Source organism: Onychostoma macrolepis, chromosome 12 (assembly GCF_012432095.1).
Source record: "Onychostoma macrolepis isolate SWU-2019 chromosome 12, ASM1243209v1, whole genome shotgun sequence".
In the NCBI taxonomy this organism is placed as follows: Eukaryota; Metazoa; Chordata; class Actinopteri; order Cypriniformes; family Cyprinidae; genus Onychostoma; species Onychostoma macrolepis.
In genome coordinates this window covers 1,297,392-1,319,395 of record NC_081166.1, presented here as the reverse complement: position 1 = coordinate 1,319,395, position 22,004 = coordinate 1,297,392, and the positions used below count along the sequence as shown (strand labels likewise).

At 31.8% G+C, this 22,004-nt stretch overlaps 1 protein-coding gene across 1 annotated transcript in view; it reads right to left on the bottom strand.

Annotated features, from left to right (window-relative positions):
- LOC131551639 (testican-2-like) overlaps window positions 1-22,004 on the bottom strand; it is a 42,344-nt gene that overhangs the window by 3,420 nt on the left and 16,920 nt on the right. The window contains exons 2-6 of the mRNA XM_058794721.1: window positions 14,197-14,242; window positions 5,421-5,535; window positions 2,987-3,092; window positions 1,270-1,414; window positions 941-1,054 (exon numbers count right to left, since the gene is read on the bottom strand). Of these exons, the coding sequence (XP_058650704.1) occupies window positions 941-1,054; window positions 1,270-1,414; window positions 2,987-3,092; window positions 5,421-5,535; window positions 14,197-14,242 (526 nt within the window). The remainder of the gene's footprint in view (window positions 1-940; window positions 1,055-1,269; window positions 1,415-2,986; window positions 3,093-5,420; window positions 5,536-14,196; window positions 14,243-22,004) is intronic.

Here is a 22,004-nt window from a genome sequence, read left to right as displayed (position 1 = left end):
TTCTTTTTTTTTGAAGGAAATCAATACTTTTATTCAGTAAGGATGGTTGATCAAAAGTGACAGTAAAGACATTTCTAATGTTACAAAGGATTTCTATTTCAAATAAATTCTGTTCTTTTGAGCTTTCTATTCATCTGTGAATCCTGAAAAATAAAATGTATCACAGTTTCAACAAAAACGTGAAACTAGAGAAGCTTGTTTCCACCACAGGATTTTAAAAAAAGGTAATCGTGACTTTTATGTCACAATTCAGATTTTTACTAAATTCTCTTGTACTGAGAAAAAAAAAAATTCCAAGATATAAACTCGTAATTAGATGTACACTCAGAAATGCAAGACAAAAAGTCTGAATAGTCAGATCAATATATTTTTAAATAAATATTTAAAAATGGACTAAAAAATGTTTTTTATTAAATATTTATAACTAAAAAACCTGCATGTCAACATTGATAATAACTACTATTAACAGACATCAGAGAACCATGAACAAGTAAATCTCTTGTTAAATTATTAACAATTCTGAAAAAACATGTCAAAATTGTGCAATATTAACAGAATTGTTATATATAAACTTACTATTGTGAGAAAAAAGTCAGAATTGTGAGATAAAAAATATTACCTTTTTTATTTTTTTATTTTTGGTGAAAACAAAAAATGTTAAAAATGAAGCAGCACAATTATTTCTAACATTAATAATAAATCAGCATATTAGAATGATTTCTGAAAGATCATGTGACGCTGAAGACTGGAGTAATGATGCTGAAAATTCAGCTTTTATCACAGAAATAAATTATATTTTAACAGATATTCACATAGAAAACAGCTGTTTTAAATTGCAATAATATCTCACAATTTTACTGTATTTTTTAATCAAATAAATGCAGCCTTGGTGAGCAGAAGAGACTTCTTCACAGTGCAGTAAACTCTGTTGTGTTTTCACCTGACGCTGTGCTTTGTCTTCCAGAGTTGTTCTGTTTTGCATTTCCGTGAAGAAGCTGAAACCAGTCTCGGAGTCTGTCGCCCAAATCTGCTAAATCCTGACCAGTGCAGAGCTCTAGAGAGACAGAAACACCAGCAGATTAATAATGCAGAGGAACAATAAACTCACTCAAATGCATTAAAATTTCAACTAACTAGGCTTCATAAAACATGAATGTCTGAACTCACTGTGACACCAAACATCATTCTGCACGTTTACAGTGAGAGCTGATGGAGTAATGTGTGTGTGCGTGTGTGCGTGTGTGTGTGTGTGTGTGTGTGTGTGTGGACCTTGTTTGATTTCGGGTGGCGTCTCTGGATTCGTCTTGATCGTGGGTTCTGCTTTAGGAGGTCCAGCACTGATACAAGGACAGGAACCAGAACACAGAACAGACAGATCCTTCCCCGACAAACACGCCTGCTGCTCCAGCTTACACTGATCTCACACACACACACACACACACACACACACACACGAGAGAGAGCCTCATTTGAAAGAACCGCAGTGTGTTCATGTCTCAAAGCAACACTCACATATATAATTAAGCAGATACAAGCGGCTGAAGATGGTTTTTCACCATTCTGACTTAAGAACGAGTGTTTTTGGATGTGTAAGATGTTTTGAGGATGAAGAAAGAGCTGCTGCTCAAAGGTTTTGACACACTTGATTGAGTTCATTTTTTTAATGTTAATAAAAACCTTTTGATGATATGGCCTACTTTCTAAAATAAGACAAAATACATTATAAAAAACATAAATAATAAAAATGTATATAATAAAATATGTAAATATGTGTATAATTTTATAAACAAAAACATTTCTGAAATGAGTTGCAGCAGACAGTGAAAAGCATCAAATAAATAAATAGAATTTTTTAATATTTAAAATTTATTGAAAATGAATATTTAAAAAATACTAAAGCTAAATTAGAAAAATCTTTAATAAAATAATTAAAATATATATATTAAAAAATGTATTTAAAACTAAAATAAAATAATTAAACATTAAAATAAATTGTAAAAATATTTAAAAATAAATAATAATAAATAAAAACAAAAACAAATATTTACCAATTAATTGAAAATGATTATTTAAAAATAAATGAAAAATAAATAAATATAAAAAATAATTTGAATAAAATATTTAAAAATAAAAATACAAAATATATTTTAAAATTAATAATTATAAATAAAAACCAATCAAATTGGCTATCTATTACCTGCATATCAAATGGCCATCAGAGAACCATGAACATGTGAATGAGTAGTTACATTTTTTAAATATTAACTTAAAATCTCAGGGTGACTTCAAGATAATATTTATAGTATACAGGAGGAGAAGTGTCCAAACTTGAGTGAGTGCTCTTGCAGCCGCAGTGATCCTCACAGAATCGATGGATCTGCAGCGCGGTGTAAACTCTGCAGATCGCATGCGTGTGATGAACGAGGCGGGCGGCTCTGCTCCTGGTCACTGTATTGATTCATGCACTGTTTTTAATTTTGACCTTGTGTGTAAGAGACAGAAAATTGCCTCCCTCTCTCTCTCTCTCTCTCTCTCTCTTCTATCTGAATGAGCAATCGCTGTTTCCTGCGGTCACCCTTATAAATATTTGATCGGTTCCAGCTCAAGCCTTGATGCTCTCACTGCAGCACAGAGCAGTGTGTGTGTGTGTGTGTGTGTGTGTTTGTGAAAAGTCAGGACATAGATGTGTATGATGATGAGGGTATGACAGGTATTACAAGGTGAAGGTGGCATCTCAGGACATTGACCCATGTCCCCACTTTTCAAAACGCTTATAAATCACTCAGAATGAGGTTTGTTTGGGGAAAGTTGGCATGCACAGTCTCCTGTAAGGGGTAGGTTTAGGTGTAGGGTTGGTGTAGGACAATAGCACATACAGTAAGTACAGTATAAAAACCATTACGCCTATGGGATGTCCCCACTTTTCACAAAAACAAACATGTGTGTGTGTGTGTGTGTGTGTGTGTGAGAGAGTGTGTGAGTGTACCTGTGAGGCGTAGTTGTGTCCGTCTGATCCACACACAGGTGTCGAGGGCGTCTCTGAACAGGGTTTACAGTTGTTAGCGTGAGGCTTCAGTCCAGACTGTCTGATTCTACAGCAAACACAACAAAACCAACTCAATCCACCAGTTTCTGCTTTCAACGACTCCATATTCAATAACAAGACTGTTTTGTCAATTATTTTACATAAAAAATGTTTTTCACTTTTTTGACTTTTCCTTGTTTTATTACATTAAAACAAAATACCCTTTTTACAACATAACTTTATTAAATGTGATTTTATTCAACTTTATTTTAACTTTATTTTAACTTTACTACATTTGTGCTGTACATTTGTAACATTACTGCATGAAAGTAATGTTAACTGCATACTGCACAGTATATAGTGACAAACAGAAGCAGACATGGAAGGACAAGCCGAGCACATTGCATTCTGGGATACAGTGTGACATATGATGTTTACAACGAAAGAAGCTTTTTAATGAAGGAGGGAGATATTTGAAATAATAGCCAGAATTTTTTTTAGAAACTGAACATTTTATTGAACGTTTAGGCAAAATATAGAAAAAAAAGGTTTGCATATGTGTTTTTTTGCCCTATCGGGTTTTTATGGCTCATATAGTCTGATATAGTGCTGCAGATGCTATGATGTAATTCTGATGCTTGTAATGTAAATCAATGACTTCTTTATAACAGTACAGCAGATACTGACATAAAATGATATAAATATAAGTCGTCGCTCTATATCTCCAATAATGTCTTAGTAAGATGAGATTGAAATGATCCAAACATATAATGCAATGCAATCCAATGATGATTGAAAGATGAACAAATAAATGCTCCTCAGAAGATGTGAGATGTTTTGGAGGCTTGTGAAGATCATTCCTCTGCTGAGGAACAGTGAAAGTGAAGAATAAAAACTATCACACACACATACACACACACACACACTCAGAGATGAATGATCGTTTCGGCAGATATGAACACGGCGGGTTATAATGTTCTGACCCATTAGTTTTTGCCAATTACACTGAAGCTCTGAGGACCAGATAAATGCTGAAAGTCTCACACACACACACACACACACACACACAGAGATGAGAAATATTTGGTGGGTTCATAAACTCTGCTGTTCTGTGGATAATATCAGTCAAGAGCAAATGAACAGAGACTGAAAGAGACATTAGCCATTAACACTGAACACAAAAGTACATTTGAGTTCATTTGTACTTTTATTTAAATAGATGTTCATGTTCAAAATACATTACTGTAATATCTGTAGCAATAAACGTTCAGCACATGATTGGATCATTAAATCTTCTACGGAGTATCTTATAATCTCAATTTAACCGATATCTCTTGTATTATGTTGAAATTCTGGCTATAATCAATATGTTCCGGGGCAAACTGACCATAATTTGGATTTAATACAATTCACAAAAAACACACGATGACAATAAATAACTCAATCAATCAAACAGGTAAAAGTTAAACCTTTAACATTAATACTTCTCATTCATTATACTAAAGTGAAAACATTAGAACATATTAATTTATTATATTAAACAAATATTTTCAAAACATTTTCTTTTTGACCAAAAGTGAATATTATAATTAGTATATTTAGTATTTTTAACTAAAGTGTTTGATTTTATTTTTAACTTTTATGATTTTTGTTTCAGAATTAATACATGTTTCTAAGGCCTCTAAATGATCAACATGATAAAAATCTATGAGCCATAAAATAATGTATAAAATATGATACTCAACAAAAAGCATGTATGCAAACTTCTTTTTCTTCTTTTTTAAATTTATATATACATAAGCTGCCATTCAAGTTTGGGATCAGTAAGATTTTTATTGTTTTTGAAAGAAGTCTGTTTTGCTCATCAAGGCTGCATTTATTTGATCAAAAATAGAGTAAAACTGTCAAATATTATTTCAATTTAAAACAGCTGTTTTCTATGTGAATATGTGTTAAACTGTAATTTATTTCTGTGATGCGCAGCTGTATTTTCAGCATCATTACTGCAGTCTTCAGCGTCACATGATCTTCAGAAATCATTCTAATATGTTGATTTATTATTAATGTTAGAAACAGTTGTGCGATAGGAATTTTTCAGGATTTTCTTTGATGAATAAAATGTTAAAAAGAACAGCTTTTATTCAAAACTGAAATCTTTTCTAACAATATACACTACTGTTCAAAAGTTTGAGGTCATAACATTTTTTTCTTTCTTTTTTGAAAGAAATGAATACTTATATTCAGCAAGGATGTGTTAAATTGATAAAAAGTGATAGTAAAGACTTACATTGTTAGAAAAGATTTCTATTTTGAATAAATGATGTTCTTTTTAACGTTTCATTGTAAAGGTCAAAGAAAAGATGTCCGTGGTGATGAGAACTGTATTGTGACTGACCTGTGCTGGAGCTTCTTGCGGTTCACACACATTGCTCTCTGATATCCCTGAGCCACACACACTTTATGACGACTGCACTTCACCTTCTGACACGGATCCTTCGTGGTGTCCAGACCTGCAAAAAACCACCGTCAGACCCGGGAGAACTCAAAATCAACATGTGCATTCAAAACGCTTACAGTATAATGTAAGATTAAATGTTTTTACATGCAGAAAATTGAAATATGAAAAATTACATTTCACTTTGGAGGACAAAGCAGTATTTGAGTTTTATCTGCGGTTATTCCACATCTTTTAACAAATGAATTCTCATGAGTTTCAGTTGTTTGTGATACATGTGGATAAAAATTACATTGACAGAATGTTTAACTACCTTTTGTTTTTATTTTTAGTTAAAGCTTTACTTATTTATTTGCTTTTGTTATTTTTATTAGATATTCTATATATTTCTATTTAGCCATAATTTATTTTTATTTCAGTTTTTCAGTTTCAGATTTTTAACAATTTTAGTACTTCAGCTTTAGCTTTTTATTTAAGCAAGATTTTTTAAATGTTTAAGTTTTTAATTTATTTTTATTTCTTTATTTTTAAACATGGAGTGTCATTTATTATTATCCTTTATAAAAATAATATTATTATTATTTATTAAAGTATTAAATAAAAATATTTTTAAATAAATGGAGTTACTTATTTTTAATTTATTTATTTTTATCTATCTATCTATCTATCTATCTATCTATCTATCTATCTATCTATCTATCTATCTATCTATCTATCCATACCTGACATACACACTCAGAAAACTCAAATAACAATAATTGCATTTCACTTATGATGGATAATAATATTTTATGTATTATTTCTTTATTTTTAAACGTGGAGTGATATTTATTAATATCCTTTATAAAAATAACATTATTATTATTTATTAACGTATTAAATAAAAATATTTTTAAAATACATGGAGTTACTTATTTTTTATGTATTTATTTTTATCTATCTATCTATCTATCTATCTATCTATCTATCTATCTATCTATCCATACCTGACATACACACTCAGAAAACTCAAATAACAATAACTGCATTTCACTTATGATGGATAATAATATTTTATTTATTACTTCTTTATTTTTAAACGTGGAGTGTTACTTATTAATATCCTTTATAAAAATTATATCATTATTATTTATTAAAGTATTAAATAAAAATATTTTTAAAATACATGGAGTTACTTATTTTTAATGTATTTATTTTTATCTATCTATCTATCTATCTATCTATCTATCTATCTATCTATCTATCTATCTATCTATCTATCTATCTATCTATCCCTGACATACACACTCAGAAAACTCAAATAACAATAACTGCATTTAACTTATGATGGATAATAATATTTTATTTATTATTTCTTTATTTTTAAACGTGGGGTGTTATTTATTAATATCCTTTATCAAAATAATATTATTATTAATATTTATTAAAGTATTAAATAAATAAAAGATTAATACATGGAGTTACTTTTTTTATTATTATTCTTTATCTATCTATCTATTGCACATTTTGCAACCCTGATATACACACTCAGAAAACTCAAATAAGAATAATTGCATTTCACTTATGATGGATAAAGCAGCATTTGATTTTCTTCTTGTATTGATCTCAGCAGAGGTTCTTCATCAGATGATGATCAGATGATGGAGCAGAGCTTTATAAGCGGGCGATGCACTCAGCGCATGTTAAAGAGCTGCTGCAGGTGTCTGGATCAGATCCTGCTCTCAGAAGCGGCCTGCGAGGAAACTACGTTCAGCATGGCTTTTGATCGACTTGTTGCCTGATTTGCATAATTCAATTAGCGAATCAGGAGCTAAACCAACATCAGGTGCAACTCACATTAGTGAATTCCTCCTTATTATAGAAGTCTGCACCAAGGAATAATGTTGATCAGATCACTACTAAATGTTACAGGAATATGAGGCTCTAAATAAAGCAGATCTCATCAAACGCTCTTCTGGAAAACTGAAATTCTGAATCTCTTTTCATCTATCTGAGCACTGATTATGAATAATTCAAAACTACACAAGAGGAGAGAAAAAAACCTCAGGAAAGAGAAGAAGGGATGGGGCTGGAGAATATGCCATCTGTTTTCTGTGTGTGATGATAATCTGATCAACAAGAGCGCAAACAAACAACTACAGGCCAAAGACAGAACAACAACACGCAGAAACATCCATTCCCCAGAGAAAACACAGAAAACATGTTTTCATACAAATATCAGCAATGACACCGCAGGCAGCCACAACTGATCATTATTCAGATTATTCACTGATAAACAAACCGTGAACCTGACAGGATATTTCTGCTCTGTTCTGTAGAACATACATACTGTATATATATATATATATTTGGAAACAGTACAATTATTTTATTCCATAATATTCTTTGGACTTTAAAGTACATTGGAATATAAATACTATGACAGTATATTAGAAAACAGCAGTATATACAGGGTTTCCACATCTTTTAACTAATTAATTTCAATTACATTTTCAGTTCATGATTACTGGATAGAAAGACAAATCAAAATGATTAAAAATTATATTGACGAAATGTTTAACTAACTAACTAACAAACTAACCAATAATTTTAAGTGTAAATTTTAAAGTTTATTTATGTGTTTTGTTATGTGCTTTTGTCTTTATTAGATTGAATATTTCTATTTAGCTTTAATTTATTAATTTTATTATTAATTTTATTATTAATTTTATTATTAATTTAATAATATTTGTAATACAAATGTATAATCAAATAATATTTTTAAATTATTTGAGTTTTATTAGGTTTAGCACTTCAACTTTATTAGTTACCAAGATAACTTTTATTTATTTTTTTAAAGAGTTTTTTAAGTTTAAGCTTTTCATCTAATATTTAGTTTTTATTTATTATATATTTATTTTTAAATGTGTAACACTGTGTACACTGAAAAAAAAAATTAAGGTAAGTGGTCCCAAACAATTTATTTTAGCTATATTTAATTAAAAAATATATGCTGAAAGTTAGTCAACTAAATTTGTTTATTTAAATGTAGCTAAAATAAATTGATTGCAACCCCTTACCTTAAAAAAAATAGAGTAAATTCAATGAATCATTTTTTTCAGTGTATTTACATATTAAATAAAACATATTTTAATACATGGAGTTTTTTATTACTTTTTATTTTACTATAATTTTATTTAACTTAATTATTTGAAACTTTATATTAGGGCTGCAACAACGAATCGATTAAATCGGTAAAAATCGATTACTAAAAGCGTTGGCAACGAATTTCATAATCGATTCGTTGTGTCGCGCGACGCGGAGACGTTTGATTATTAAAAAAAAAAAACTTTAGTTGAGCGCGGAGCGGAGTGAACACACTCGGTCTCTCTCGCGCACGGATGCTAGCAGAGTTTGGCGCTTCATAAATAAAAACAAAAAGTAAAAAAAAAAAAAAAAAACGAGCGGAGGTAGAGGAAAGATACATGGCGGAGGCAGAGAAATCCGTGCGACCCAAGTCATCCAAGGTGTGGGAGCAGGGCGGCGTTTGCGTATGGCAGAGTATGGCAGTTGCCATACTCTAGCCCAGTCAGGTGCTGTGAAAAATTATCCAAACTTGAGTCGCTTATAATTCGTTTTATTATTTTAAATCAGAGAGTTTTAAAAATAGTAAACCAATTATAAGCATTAAAATAACTTGTCAGTAAAACTTAACGCCATTGGATCATCGAGCTCTCAGCGAGACCTCGTAACTTCACCCCGCCTCCGTTCAGATTGACGCCGCGCACAGCCTGGAGAAGATGAGATCTCTGCTTTTCGCAATGCAAGGGTGAATAAATAATTGGTGTTTGAATAGTACAGCGTTTTCTTTACTCAAACACTATGTCAGTAAAGGATAATGTTTTGTGTGTTTGAAGAGTGGAGAAGAATTAGTTATTTGCTGTCTATATACGTTTTAAATATCCTGTGCATTATGTGCATAAGCGCTTAATTTGAGATTTTGGCCAAGTGTATTAAACAACAAGAAAAAACTAAGCGCCCATATAGCTACAATCAAAGTTATATAACCTGTAAAAGTTGATGAAAGCATAATGCACTTAATGCACTTATGCACTGCATAACAGTTACAGCCGTTCTAACGACAGACAAAACACTCCATCTCCGTCATTCTCTGGTCAAAAACATTATTAACTCCATTTGAGCATGATTTTCATATAATGTTAAGTGCAGGTGTCTGATACAATACCAACGCTAACGACGCAGTGTTGTTAAATTATTTAATTTTTTGCATACATGTGTATGTTTTTTGTGTTAGTCCATTTTTATTTTATTTTATTATTATTATAACAGCTCAGGGATGTTCAAGGAGCAACATGTTTGTGCACTTTCTAAAGATTTTAGTTCTGTTTTTGAATAAAGGGTTGGAAATGAATGCTTTTTTTTTTTTTTAATCCGATTCATCGATTAATCGAAAAAATAATCGACAGATTAATCGATTATTAAAATAATCGTTAGTTGCAGCCCTACTTTATATCTAGGATTTCATAAACTTTACCATTTACTTATAATAATTTAATGGACAATTCATTCATATACAGGTGATGAAACATTTTTCAGCTGAAATATATAAAATACTACATATACTGACTATAGAAAATGTATGACTTTTCCAGAATTGGAAAAAGTCACAATTTTAAAATTGCACATTTTGCATGATTGTGAAACCCTGACATGCACATTACAGTACTGTGGTGTGATGATATGTTCATGTTGGGGTTTGTATTATGATAGTGACCGTCTGACTGTACATTCACATCAGTACACATACTGTGCTGTGGGTTATTATTACGCTCAAACCCCGTGAGGTGAGTAATGCCTGTGATTTCTGTGTGACCGTATGCAGGCCTCGGAGCTGCGCTGGAGGTGTTTCCATAGAAACACGAGAGCGCTGCAATTCCTGCGCTATGATTTGTAGCACACTTACAAGCTTCATAAATTTATGAGAGCCGCCACACCGAGAGCCACAGAGAAAGAGGTGTAAAGTGCCAAAGGCGTTTGATTTAACGCAGGACTCTTGCTGTAAGCCGCCCATCCGTCCACATTGACTCATATTTTTGGCGTATTTATCCCATTCTGATTCCTAAAGGCTCACAATGACAGCTAGAGATGATTAGATCTTCATAACCCAAGGTAAAAAGATGTGTTGCGAGTTTTATTCGCATCGGCATGAGGCTGCGCAAACATTCATGATGTTAAAGGGATAGTTAACCCACACATTTTAATTCTGTCATTAATTACTCACCCTCACGTCGTTCCAAACCTGTAAGACCTTCGTTCATCTTCAGAACACAAATGAATTAATGACAGAATTTTCATTTTTGGGTGAAATATCCTTTTAAAACTAGAGCCGTAATATGTTTAACATGTTAATTTGGTGTGATTAATTTTGGACATAGCAATGTGTTAAAATGATTAAGACATTTAAGGCACTGCCCTGTTGATGATTCGTTACTTACACGGTTTTGACCGAATCAAGTGAATCAATGATTTAATGACTCATTTATGAACACAGTCTCTGGCCGAAGTGAACTGCTGTTTTTGTCATTCCTCTGAAGAAGACTTAATTTATTTGTTTTGGCAATGCACCATACAGAACAATTTTGGTCAGATTTTTTTCATGTTTATTCAATATTGTTTTCGTAAGTGACTTTTCTTTTTGTTTTAAAGATGCTTGCTTTGGATTATTTGAACACTCAAAAGAGAATATAAGGAAATATTACATCGTTAATTTGTGTTTGCTGAATTTCACATTCACAAACAAAAGTTTACAGGCTCTAAACCTCTCTTTTCTTTATTCAAAGTGGACTTAGACAAGTATATGCAAACTATCCAAAGTTCTGTTCAATTGAAAGCATTGAAACTGTATCTTTATTTTCGTTCTTTGTGTCTTCTTGAGATGTAATAGTATTATGGGGATTTTTCCTGGCAACAAGTCTGTATATATTTTTTGTCTTTCTATTATTTAATCTTTATGTTTATAATTGTATTGTCTTAATTTTTTGATGTACTATGTAATAAAAAAAACAGTCACTGGCTTAGTTTTTGAATGAATCAGCCATTTGAATGAATCAAGTAAGCCAATGATTCAGTGACTCATTCACAATGACAGTAACTTGGCTTAGTTTTTGAATGAATCAGGCGTTTGAATGAATCGAGTGAGCCAATGATTCAGTGACTAATTCATAAAGAAATTCACTTGCTTCGTTTCTGAAAAATCAGCTTTTTGTACAAATTGAGTGAAACAATTCATAAAGACAGTCACTTGTTTAGTTTCTGAATTATTCAGCTCTTTGAACAAACTAAGTGAGCCAATGATTCATGGACTCATTCATAATATCAGTCACTTGCTTCGTTTCTGAATGAATCAGCTCTTTAAAAGAACAAATCAAGTGAGCCAATGATTCAGTGACTCATTCATAAAAGACACTCACTTGCTTCGTTTCTGAATACATTAAGTTTTTGAATGAATTGAGTGAGCCAATGATTCTGTGATTCATTCATAAATAGAGTCACTTGCTTTGTTTCTGAATGAATCAGCCGGTTGAATGAATGATTCAATGACTCGCTCATTAAGACTCGCTGCCTCCTAATGGCAATGATGAATGGCATTTCATCATAATTTCATCAATCATTTCATATTTCAACATTTAATGTTTTGTAAAAAAACATTAATACCTATTTTATTATCTTTATTTATGAATGCTGAAAAAAAAACTTTTTAAAGCTACTTTTTAAAATGGATATTCAATGCTTTATTCAACACAATAATGACTTTAAATGATCTTTTGGTGTAATTTCTTTTTTTTTTTTTTTTAAGTAATGTGCAATATAATTAATCAGCACATTAGGTAAACATTTTAATTGCTTGGCAGCTCTAGTTGAAACAATACTATAGTGTAGATTCACACTAGATCCAACTATAAATCAATTAATCTGACCAAAGGGAGCTGCTGAATTAAATTATGCAAAGCCGCTCCTGTAAAAACCTCAAGATCCCGTTTTCACCCTTTTTATCTGCGCTCTCAAACAAAAGCCCTTTCTGATCCGTGATCTGATGTGTGTTGAGTCCCGCTGGGCCTGTAATTACTGCCACATTAGATGGGATTTCAGACAGTTACTGCATAATTGTCTGCAGGTCGTGAAGTCAATATGACAGCACTAGTTTACAGTCATTGGCCAGCAGCAGACAGACACATTCTCCAATATTAGAGCTTTTATGAATTCCATATAGGCATGAAATATTCACTGTAAGCAGACGCGAGCATGACAGATTACAACGTGTTCAAACAGAGCTGTCTGGGGATAAATATGAAAAATGCAGCCACCAGAAGAACATCATGTAGCTACAAAGTAAAAACGCTCAAATAAATCAGACACAAGAGAACTACAAAGACGTATGCAGTATTTACAGGATGAGGCGTTTAAATTTGACTAAAAATATTTTTTTGTGACTTGTTATAACACATATGCATATTATTGCTCTTTTGTTGATTTTGATTGCTTCCAAGTCGCTTTGGATAAAAGCATCTGCTAAATGACTAAATGTAAATGTCTGCATCTATACATCTATAATTTTTTTTCCTGATAATTACTGAGTGAAAAATAAGTGAAAACTGTTTCAAAATGTTTTTTTCAGTGCACATTAAAAGCACATGGTTGTGATCTTTAATTGTTTTTCTATATCATGATGGATAGATTGACGCTGGAGCTTCAGGGACTGAAGCATGAGAACGTCTGCAGAGAGCAGCGATTCCTCTCTGATGTTACGAGCAGCAGAATAAATGCATTTTATGAGTGAAGACGGATTATATTTGTGTAAAAATGGAAATGCAGTCAGAGCTCCAGAGCGCTTCGGATGCACACCGAGCGGATTTATCCTGAGCAAAGCAGAAATATTGGTTACTTTACAGATTTACTTTAAGAAATACTTAGAGTTGATTAGTTTTTGAGTTGGCTCTGGAAAAAAAAATGTTATTACTTAAAATAAACATTAACGGAAATAATATAAAATATAAAAAAAAACTAAAATATAAAAAAGTACCTTTTATCATTGTTTAACTTGCTGTGTTAAAAACAAAAAACTGCATTAAAACTGAAATAAAAAATGTATAAAAACTATGTAGATATAAAAAAAAAAGACAAAAACACAACAAAAACTTTTAAAATTAAAAATATATAAAAACTAATTAAAAGTACAGTAGTATCTCAATGATACTAAAATACCACTGACAATCCTTTTCAACTTTAATTTTAATGTGCTAAAGATATAATTATTTATGGTAATGTCTCTCCAAAATTATAGGCAAAAAAAGAAAAGAAATTTCACTTTGATTAAAAAAAAAAAGATTATTTTTAGTCTCATCAAGAACTGTTTTTGCATTGTAATATTTTCATGACAATTGTCTCATTATTGAAATGTGAATGTGAATTTTAATTAAAAAAAAAATACAAAAAAATACAATTTTGGTTTGAATCATCTTTTAAAGGCATTACGAAAAAACTAGAGTGATGAAAAAAAATACTTAGATAATTATTATAAAAATAAAAAAGTATAAACACATAAGATTCATTTAGGCTTCATTTTCTCTGAGCAAAATATTCGATCTTATTTTTTTCATTGATTTTGACGTGACAGGTTTTGATATTTTATAAGCGAAGAGTATGTTGTGTTACTCACTTTCATCTGAAGCCTGTGGACCTTCCAGCGTACGGATGTAGTCATCCTGATGAGAAATCATTATATAATCACATGTATGACGTAAAATAAAACACATTCAAAATCTGGTATTTTATCCTGATCTAGAACAAACAGCTAAAATGTTCCTTTGTTACACACAATATTTAATTAAAATTCAGTTGAAATTGTAAATCAGTCAAATGAATCAGGGTGTTGGAGATGTTTGATTAATGTTATTGGCTTGAACATATACTGTCAGTAAACCAGATTGTTAATGAGTCGGGCCCCTGAGGGCCTCCAGTGAAACACAGACATCACACACACACACAGAGAAACACAGATACCAACCTCCACTTCCTTCAGCAGCGTGAGGCCGGCGGAAAGCAGGTATGAAGAAAGAGAGAGAAAATGAGATGTAAATTTAGAAACACATGAAAGAGGACAGCTCCACACTGTGCTTTAATTGTCATCTATTAATATGATCTGGTAAATCACAGCGGACAGAGAGTCTCCGGGTATTACTGAAGCTCAGTGTTCTTAAAAGGAATAGGTTCAGCAAGGACTGCCAGAGCAATTTATTGTGTTTAGTTTTTTTGGCAATAATATACGTTATCTAAAAGCTCATGTACTCGAACCCCACAGATAATAGCAAAACGGAATCCTTCCTACTCTGACAAATGTTGGAGAAACTGTGGACAGAACGTCGGTAGCCACACCCATATTTTGTGGTCATGTCCAAAATTAAGAAACTATTGGAAAGACGTATTTGATGCTCTTAAAGAAATCTTCCATCATGAAATCCCCGAAGATCCCATGGTTGCCCTCCTAGGTGTATGCCCAGAGGGCTTTGAGGGTAGATCCAAAATATACTTATTACAAATTCTACATGCCGGAGCTATTAAATGCATCACATGCAGAAGGTTAAAACCTGACCCTCCAGGATTCAAAAAGTGTGGGAGCTGTACGAAACGGAACAAATCACATATATGACCCTGCACCACAAAACCAGTCTTAAGTGTCAATTTTTCGAAATTGAGATGTATACATCATCTGAAAGCTGAATAAATAAGCTTTGTTAGGATCGGACAATATTTGGCTGAGATACAACTATTTGAAAATCTGGAATCTGAGGGTGCAAAAAAATCTAAATATTGAGAAAATCGCCTTTAAAGTTGTTCAAATGAAGTTCTTAGCAATGCATATTATTAATCAAAAATGAAGTTTTGATATATTTACGGTAAAAAATTTACAAAATATCTTCATGGAACATGATCTTTACTTAATATCCTAATGATTTTTGGCATAAAAGAAAAATTTATAATTTTGACCCATACAATGTATTTTTGGCTATTGCTACAAATATACCCCGGCGACTTAAGACTGGTTTTGTGCTCCAGGGTCACATATGCATTGCGACTTCAAAAAACAACTTTTCTAAAGAGGTGGGCCCCTGCTATGCCTTTAATATTTCAATAATGAGCTATACTGTTACAAGCATGGTCATCCCCCTTCTCTATCCACCTTATTTTTATTTATTTTAATGTTTTTCTTTTTTTCTGCTTTTCCTAGGTGTACTTGGATGTTTTCATTTTCTGCATAACATGTCCAATATAATTAAGACTGAACTACTGTCAATGTAGCTGGAATATAAAGGACTAACATGTTAAACTGTGATACTGTACGTTATGCAATGTTGCGGTTCAAAATAAAAATAAGTTAATACAAATTTTTTTAAAAAGCTCATGTACAAGTAACATTTAAAAAAAAAACTGAAAAAAGATCTTCAACTTTGCCTCTCTGTTCATCTGCAATTCCAACCCATTCTCACTCCCAAGGCGTCAAAAACTGAAGCATGGTCAAACGCCTTTCGCGTCACTATGAAGACGCCAAAAGTGCCCCTAGGCGTCAGTATATGACAAAATAGGATCTCCATTGCTTTCAATTGCTTGCTTTATGCGTCAGGTCAAGACGCTTATGGAAAATGACAACACGTTCTCCTCCGTTGTTTTCAGTTGTTTGTCTTAGTTTAATGGTTTGCATGCATTTGTAAAAAATAGAAATAATTTTATATAAATTTATACTTTTATATGAGCACCTAACCCACCCCTACCCTAAACCTACCCACTTCTGAACAATATAAAACACGTAACAGGAATATATAAGTGCAGTCACAGGTATTTATTGCAAAAACTGAGCATAAACAAGCAGTATAAAAGCATTACAAACAAGTCGTGTTGCATTCCAAGTCTTCAGAAGCCATACGAAGTCTTTATGAGAAGAAGAGAGAAAAACATAAGGTTTTAATTGCTGAAAATGATCCCGCTCTGTTAACGTGCTCACATCTCATTCAAAAAGATACTCCCGTCCCGCAGCATGACGCAATCTGTCACGAGACACACAAGAGCCAATAGCATTTCACAACCAAGGCTGACGTAAGGCTTCTTCTGGTGGCATTTTTTGATTTCGCTCACAGACTGCAGCATACAGGATGAGCTTAACGACGGACTGAGACGGCGATCGCGTCTATTCCTCTCACAAATCAATTGTTTTGCCTCGGAAGACTTGCAATATTAATATTTTTTAAGTAAATTATGACGGTAGTTGTATTTGCCTGTTATATCTTGTGTTTTATTGACAAATGGTAGGGTTAGGGACAGGGGTTGGGTTATGTGCTCATAAATGTGTAAATAATGTAATATAAATAAAACTGTTGTGGCTGTTTACATTGAAAAATCACACCCCAACATATATGCAATAATGGCAATGTTATTACCCAATATATAATTTAATTATGACGATAAAATTCCCAGTATGGCATCGGCATATTGACGCTAAGGGTTTCCTATTTAAAGCAATGGAGGACCCTGCAAGTCGAAAAATGACGCTAAAGGGTACCTTGAGCGTCAAAAAGCGACGCCAAGTGGTCCTGACCAAGCTTCAATATGTGACGAGTTGGGAGTGAGAATGGGTTGGCAATTCTGAAGTCAAAATAAAATAAATATCAAAACTTACAATAATTCAAGAAATAGTTAAATAAAATAAATATTTTACAATATTTTAAGGAATCATTCAATAAAAAAAAATACTGTCATTATTTACTCATTATTATATCCTCAACTTTGCGGAATTGCATGTGTAAAATGAAATGAAATGGAATAAAAATAATATAAAATGTTACAATATTTTTTAAGGAACCACTCGATCAAAAATTTACATTTTGTCATTATATACTTATATCCTTGTATTATATTATTATGTATTATTATATTGCTATTATTTATTATATCTTATATTTTTTTGTTTGTTTGTTTTTTTTACTGTGAAACAATAAATATTTGAAGACTCTTGATGCAGATTTTTTTTTTTTTCCAATCAATGACCATTTCAAGCTACAAAAAAGACTGAACACATTTTAAAAGTACTGTAACTGTAGTCAGAGCTGCAGAAGAGTGGATTTTCAGCAAAAAGTCAAATTAATTGTTTGTTTGTTTTTTGATATTGAACTGGAAAAAGGAATAAAATAAACAGAAAATAATAAATAATATAAATAATTAATGAAATTGAAAAAAATAATATACGTTCTCAGTCCCTCTGCAGATGCTCAGGGTTTTTCTCAAAACTCTACTCGTGTAAGACGTGAGTTTGCCCTTCAGAAGAACCGGCGTCTGTAGACTGAATCAGAAGCTGAAGAACGAACAGAGAACGTGTCATCATCAGACACAAAGAGACTGACAGCAGTTCCACTTCAGCTCAGCTTCTCATTATAATGTTGTCGAGCTCCTGGAGCGAATCCTACTGGGAAGCTCAGCTGAAATTTAGTTCCAATGAAATTTGCATGCTTCACGCTGCACATGCATACTAAACCGACATTCACAGTCTGCCAACACAATCAATCTGTGATTCTGTAGCGCTTAGGAGCCGCACTGTTCAGTTAGATGCAGACAAAGCCCTGGAGAATGAACATAACGTAAAACAAACCAAAAACAGACAGATTGACACTAGTGCTCCATCAATATGTGGTTTTCAATGGCTGCTGCTAATACGGGTGTCCAGACATCACAAAATGTCCAAACATGTGCTGAGTAATCGGCCAGGTTTAGTTGCTGCTGATGGATGCTATAACTACATCATTATGTGAGTAAAAAGCCACTTTTTTTCATTGATAGCCATTCAAAAATAGTTTTAAAAAAGTTTATTCTGGCCAAAATACTTTTTTTGCAAACAACATATTATATTTTATATTTTGTAATATTATAGTAGATATGGAATAGATATGCATATATATACATATATATATATATATATATAGCGTCTGCCAAATGCATAAATGTAAAACAGGGTTATTATAGTTAACTAAAATTGAAATTAAAACCTAAAATAAAATACTAATAAAAAATGACAATTTTTTTTTTAATTAAAACCTAAAATTAACAAATTTTAAAAATAAAAATACAATTCTAATCTAAAATGAAAACATTTTCATTACTCGAAATAAATAATAATAATAATAATAATAGGCAACACAGACCTACGTCATATATATATATATATATATAAAATAAAAAATTATATATATATAGCATATTAAATTTCTATTGGAATTGCAACTCTGAAGTCAGCTAAAATAAAATAAAATCTCACGATACTTTGAGGAATCATACAATCAAATATGAACATTGTCATTATTTACTCATTATTATGTTATTTGTATTACACAGTTTTAACATAAATAAACTAATAAGCTTAAAGTGATGCATGATTTTGTCAGACATTTGTCATTGATTTTATTTAAATAATCATATTTTCAACATGCATTTATTTTACTTGCTTACATTTAGCACAAATCTGTTCAATAAATATTTTCATAAATATATATTTCATTCAGTTAAAAAAATAATGAACATGCTTAAAATATGTCTAGCTGTGAAACAAACGATATTCAGTTAAAATAAAATTCATTATATTGAAAAAAAATGGCGTAATTGATGATAAACATATAAACCTGATTACTGTGAATTTTAAACGCATTCAGTTTATTAGTGCAATTACAGAAATCTATTACAATATACATGACAAATATGCATCACATTATGTTTATTATTATTGTGTTTGGGTTAAAACTGTGTAATCCAAATAGATGGAAGTATTATATTCAATGCAACTACATAAATCTAAATATTTTTGTTTTTCGAGAGTCACAAGCAGAGGGTTTGAAACTTAAAAAACTGAATGATCTGTTTTTAAATGGGTGGGATGACTGAAAGATTGAGTGACGGGCCGATGACCCAGCAGCTCCTGTAATGAAGCCTCGTGCACAGAATGCAGCGCTGCACAAATTGCTTTGGCAGTGAGACGCTACACGTCACTCTTCAAGACTCAAAAGAGCCTCTCTGCCTGTCAGCCTGTGATCTGTGAAGTGGGCAAGATTTTTTCTCCCCAAACGCTGCTCTCTGCAGTAACACTTTTGTTGTGGTTTCATTCTCAGAGAAAATAATATTTTCATTGCAGCTTTCGTGCGATTACCTCTGCTCCGACATCAGGTCAGTCTACACAGACAGCATCCTAAATGAAATACAACCTCAGAAGTCAACTTCACCCATAATTAATTTGTGAAACACTAATAAGAATTTATATTTAATATATATTTCAGCATTTAATAAACTACAACTTAGTAAGAACTTCCTTCACTTTTATAGAGCATTTTGCAATGCATTACAATTTACATCAGTGTTATTGTTTTAGTATTACTGAGATGCTATTATTCATATTTTGAATCACTTTTTATTTTACATTTCAATTTTAGTTAAAATTTTAGTTGTATTTTTGTGTATTATTATCATTTTCAGTAGGGTTTTTTAAAATATGTCTATATAGCTTTTATAATTTTTTATTTCAATTTTAGTTATTTTAGTACATCAAGTTCTACTAAATTAAAATGAGATACTGCCCTGGAAATATATTTATTTCAGTTGAGATTTATTATTTATTATTATTATTTATTTCGAGTAATTATTATTATTATTTATTTCGAGTAATGAAAATGTTTTCATTTCAGATTAGAATTTTCTTTTTTTAATTTGTTAATTTTAGGTTTAATTTTTTTTAAATAATTGTAATTTTTTTATTAGTATTTTATTTTAGGTTTTAATTTCAATTTTAGTTAACTATAATAACCCTGTTTTACATTTATGCATTTGGCAGATGCTTTTATCTAAAATTAATTTTATTGCATTTAAGGTATATGTTTGATTACTGATTCATTGAGAATTGAACCTATGACCTTGGTGTTGCATGCACCATAATCTACTGTTTGAGCTACAGGAATGCAATGCGCAAGCTTACATGTGATGCTGCCTTGAATTTGACCGAAATAAGTCTCAAAAATCAGACAACATCACATATTCATATACTATCTGCTTGTTTTCTTTAAAAAACAAAAAAACTAGCACTAGCTTCTCTATTCTTTTTGTATTCTATCTATTTGTTTTCTTTTTATTTATTATACAATTAACAAAAAGCAAAAGGCCTCTAACACTAACTTGTTCTATTCTTTTTCTATTATGTCCGTTTTCTTTTTATTTATTATATCATTTTAAAAAATCCTTTCTATGTGTACTGTGTTAGGCTGAGACTCGTCATAGCACTTGCATATTGCTCTTTTGTTCATTTTGATTGCCTCCATTTTCCTCATTTGTATGTGGCTTTGGATAAAAGCTTCTGCTAAATGACTAAATGTAAATGGAATGTAAATGCATGCTTGTGCATTGTAATGTAATTTAACAAAAAGTTTAAAAGAATCTTTTGGAACAGCCTCAGTGTCCTGAATTGCTTTAAAATGCTGTCTATATAGGCGGCTCACTGTGTTTTAGAACAGAGTATAAGTGTGCATCACATCTCTTTCTGAAACACTGTCACAACTACCCTGCAGAGTTTTTCACTCACTTTCCCCATCTCTATTTTCTTTCTCTATTCGCTTTCGCTCTTGCTGCGCTGCCATTTACTGACAGACATGGCCTGAGAAATAAAAGACCTGCTGCCGCATCCTGTCAGAAATGCATTAAGGCTCTTCACAGACCACGGTTTCATATCAGTCCGGCCATACGAGCACCATGAAACTGGACATTTTCTTCAGTCGAGCGCGTGTCTGACTCCTCCCGGGCAGAATCCACACAACCTCCGGCCTGCGGCTCTTATCATGTGGCCAGAATAAATCAACATCACAGTCTGAAGCTGCCAGCTGCTCTTTTAGATTTGCTTCCAACTCCACAGGAACAAGAGACTAGAAATCCAACTAAAGTCACTGTGCAGAAGATCCTGCTGATGCACTGCAGATCATCATCACCATTCACATACAGTCTGAACCAGAAATAATCAGTTAGCAAGAGCAGCTATGACATTTCACTACTTTCACAGGATGGATTTTTCCCTGGCTCCCACTTACTGTATAATGTTAGTCATGGTTTCAAGCCCCAAAAGCATGAATCAAACTTCACATTTTACTCAAAACAGGATTAAAATACAAAAATGCAAAGATCAAAACTAAATGCCACTCAAAGAAATAAACATAATCATGTAATCAGGTAATGTGACTTTCATACGACATACAAATCTACATACAAAGTTATTCTGCCACGTTAACCCAAAAAACAGAAAAAAATATATATATATATAAAAAAATTATGTATGTGTGTGTGTGTGTGTGTGTGCATATATATATATATATATATATATATGTGTGTGTGTGTGTGTGTGTGTGTGTGTGTATGTAGGTGCTGGTCATATAATTAGAATATCATCAAAAAGTTGAT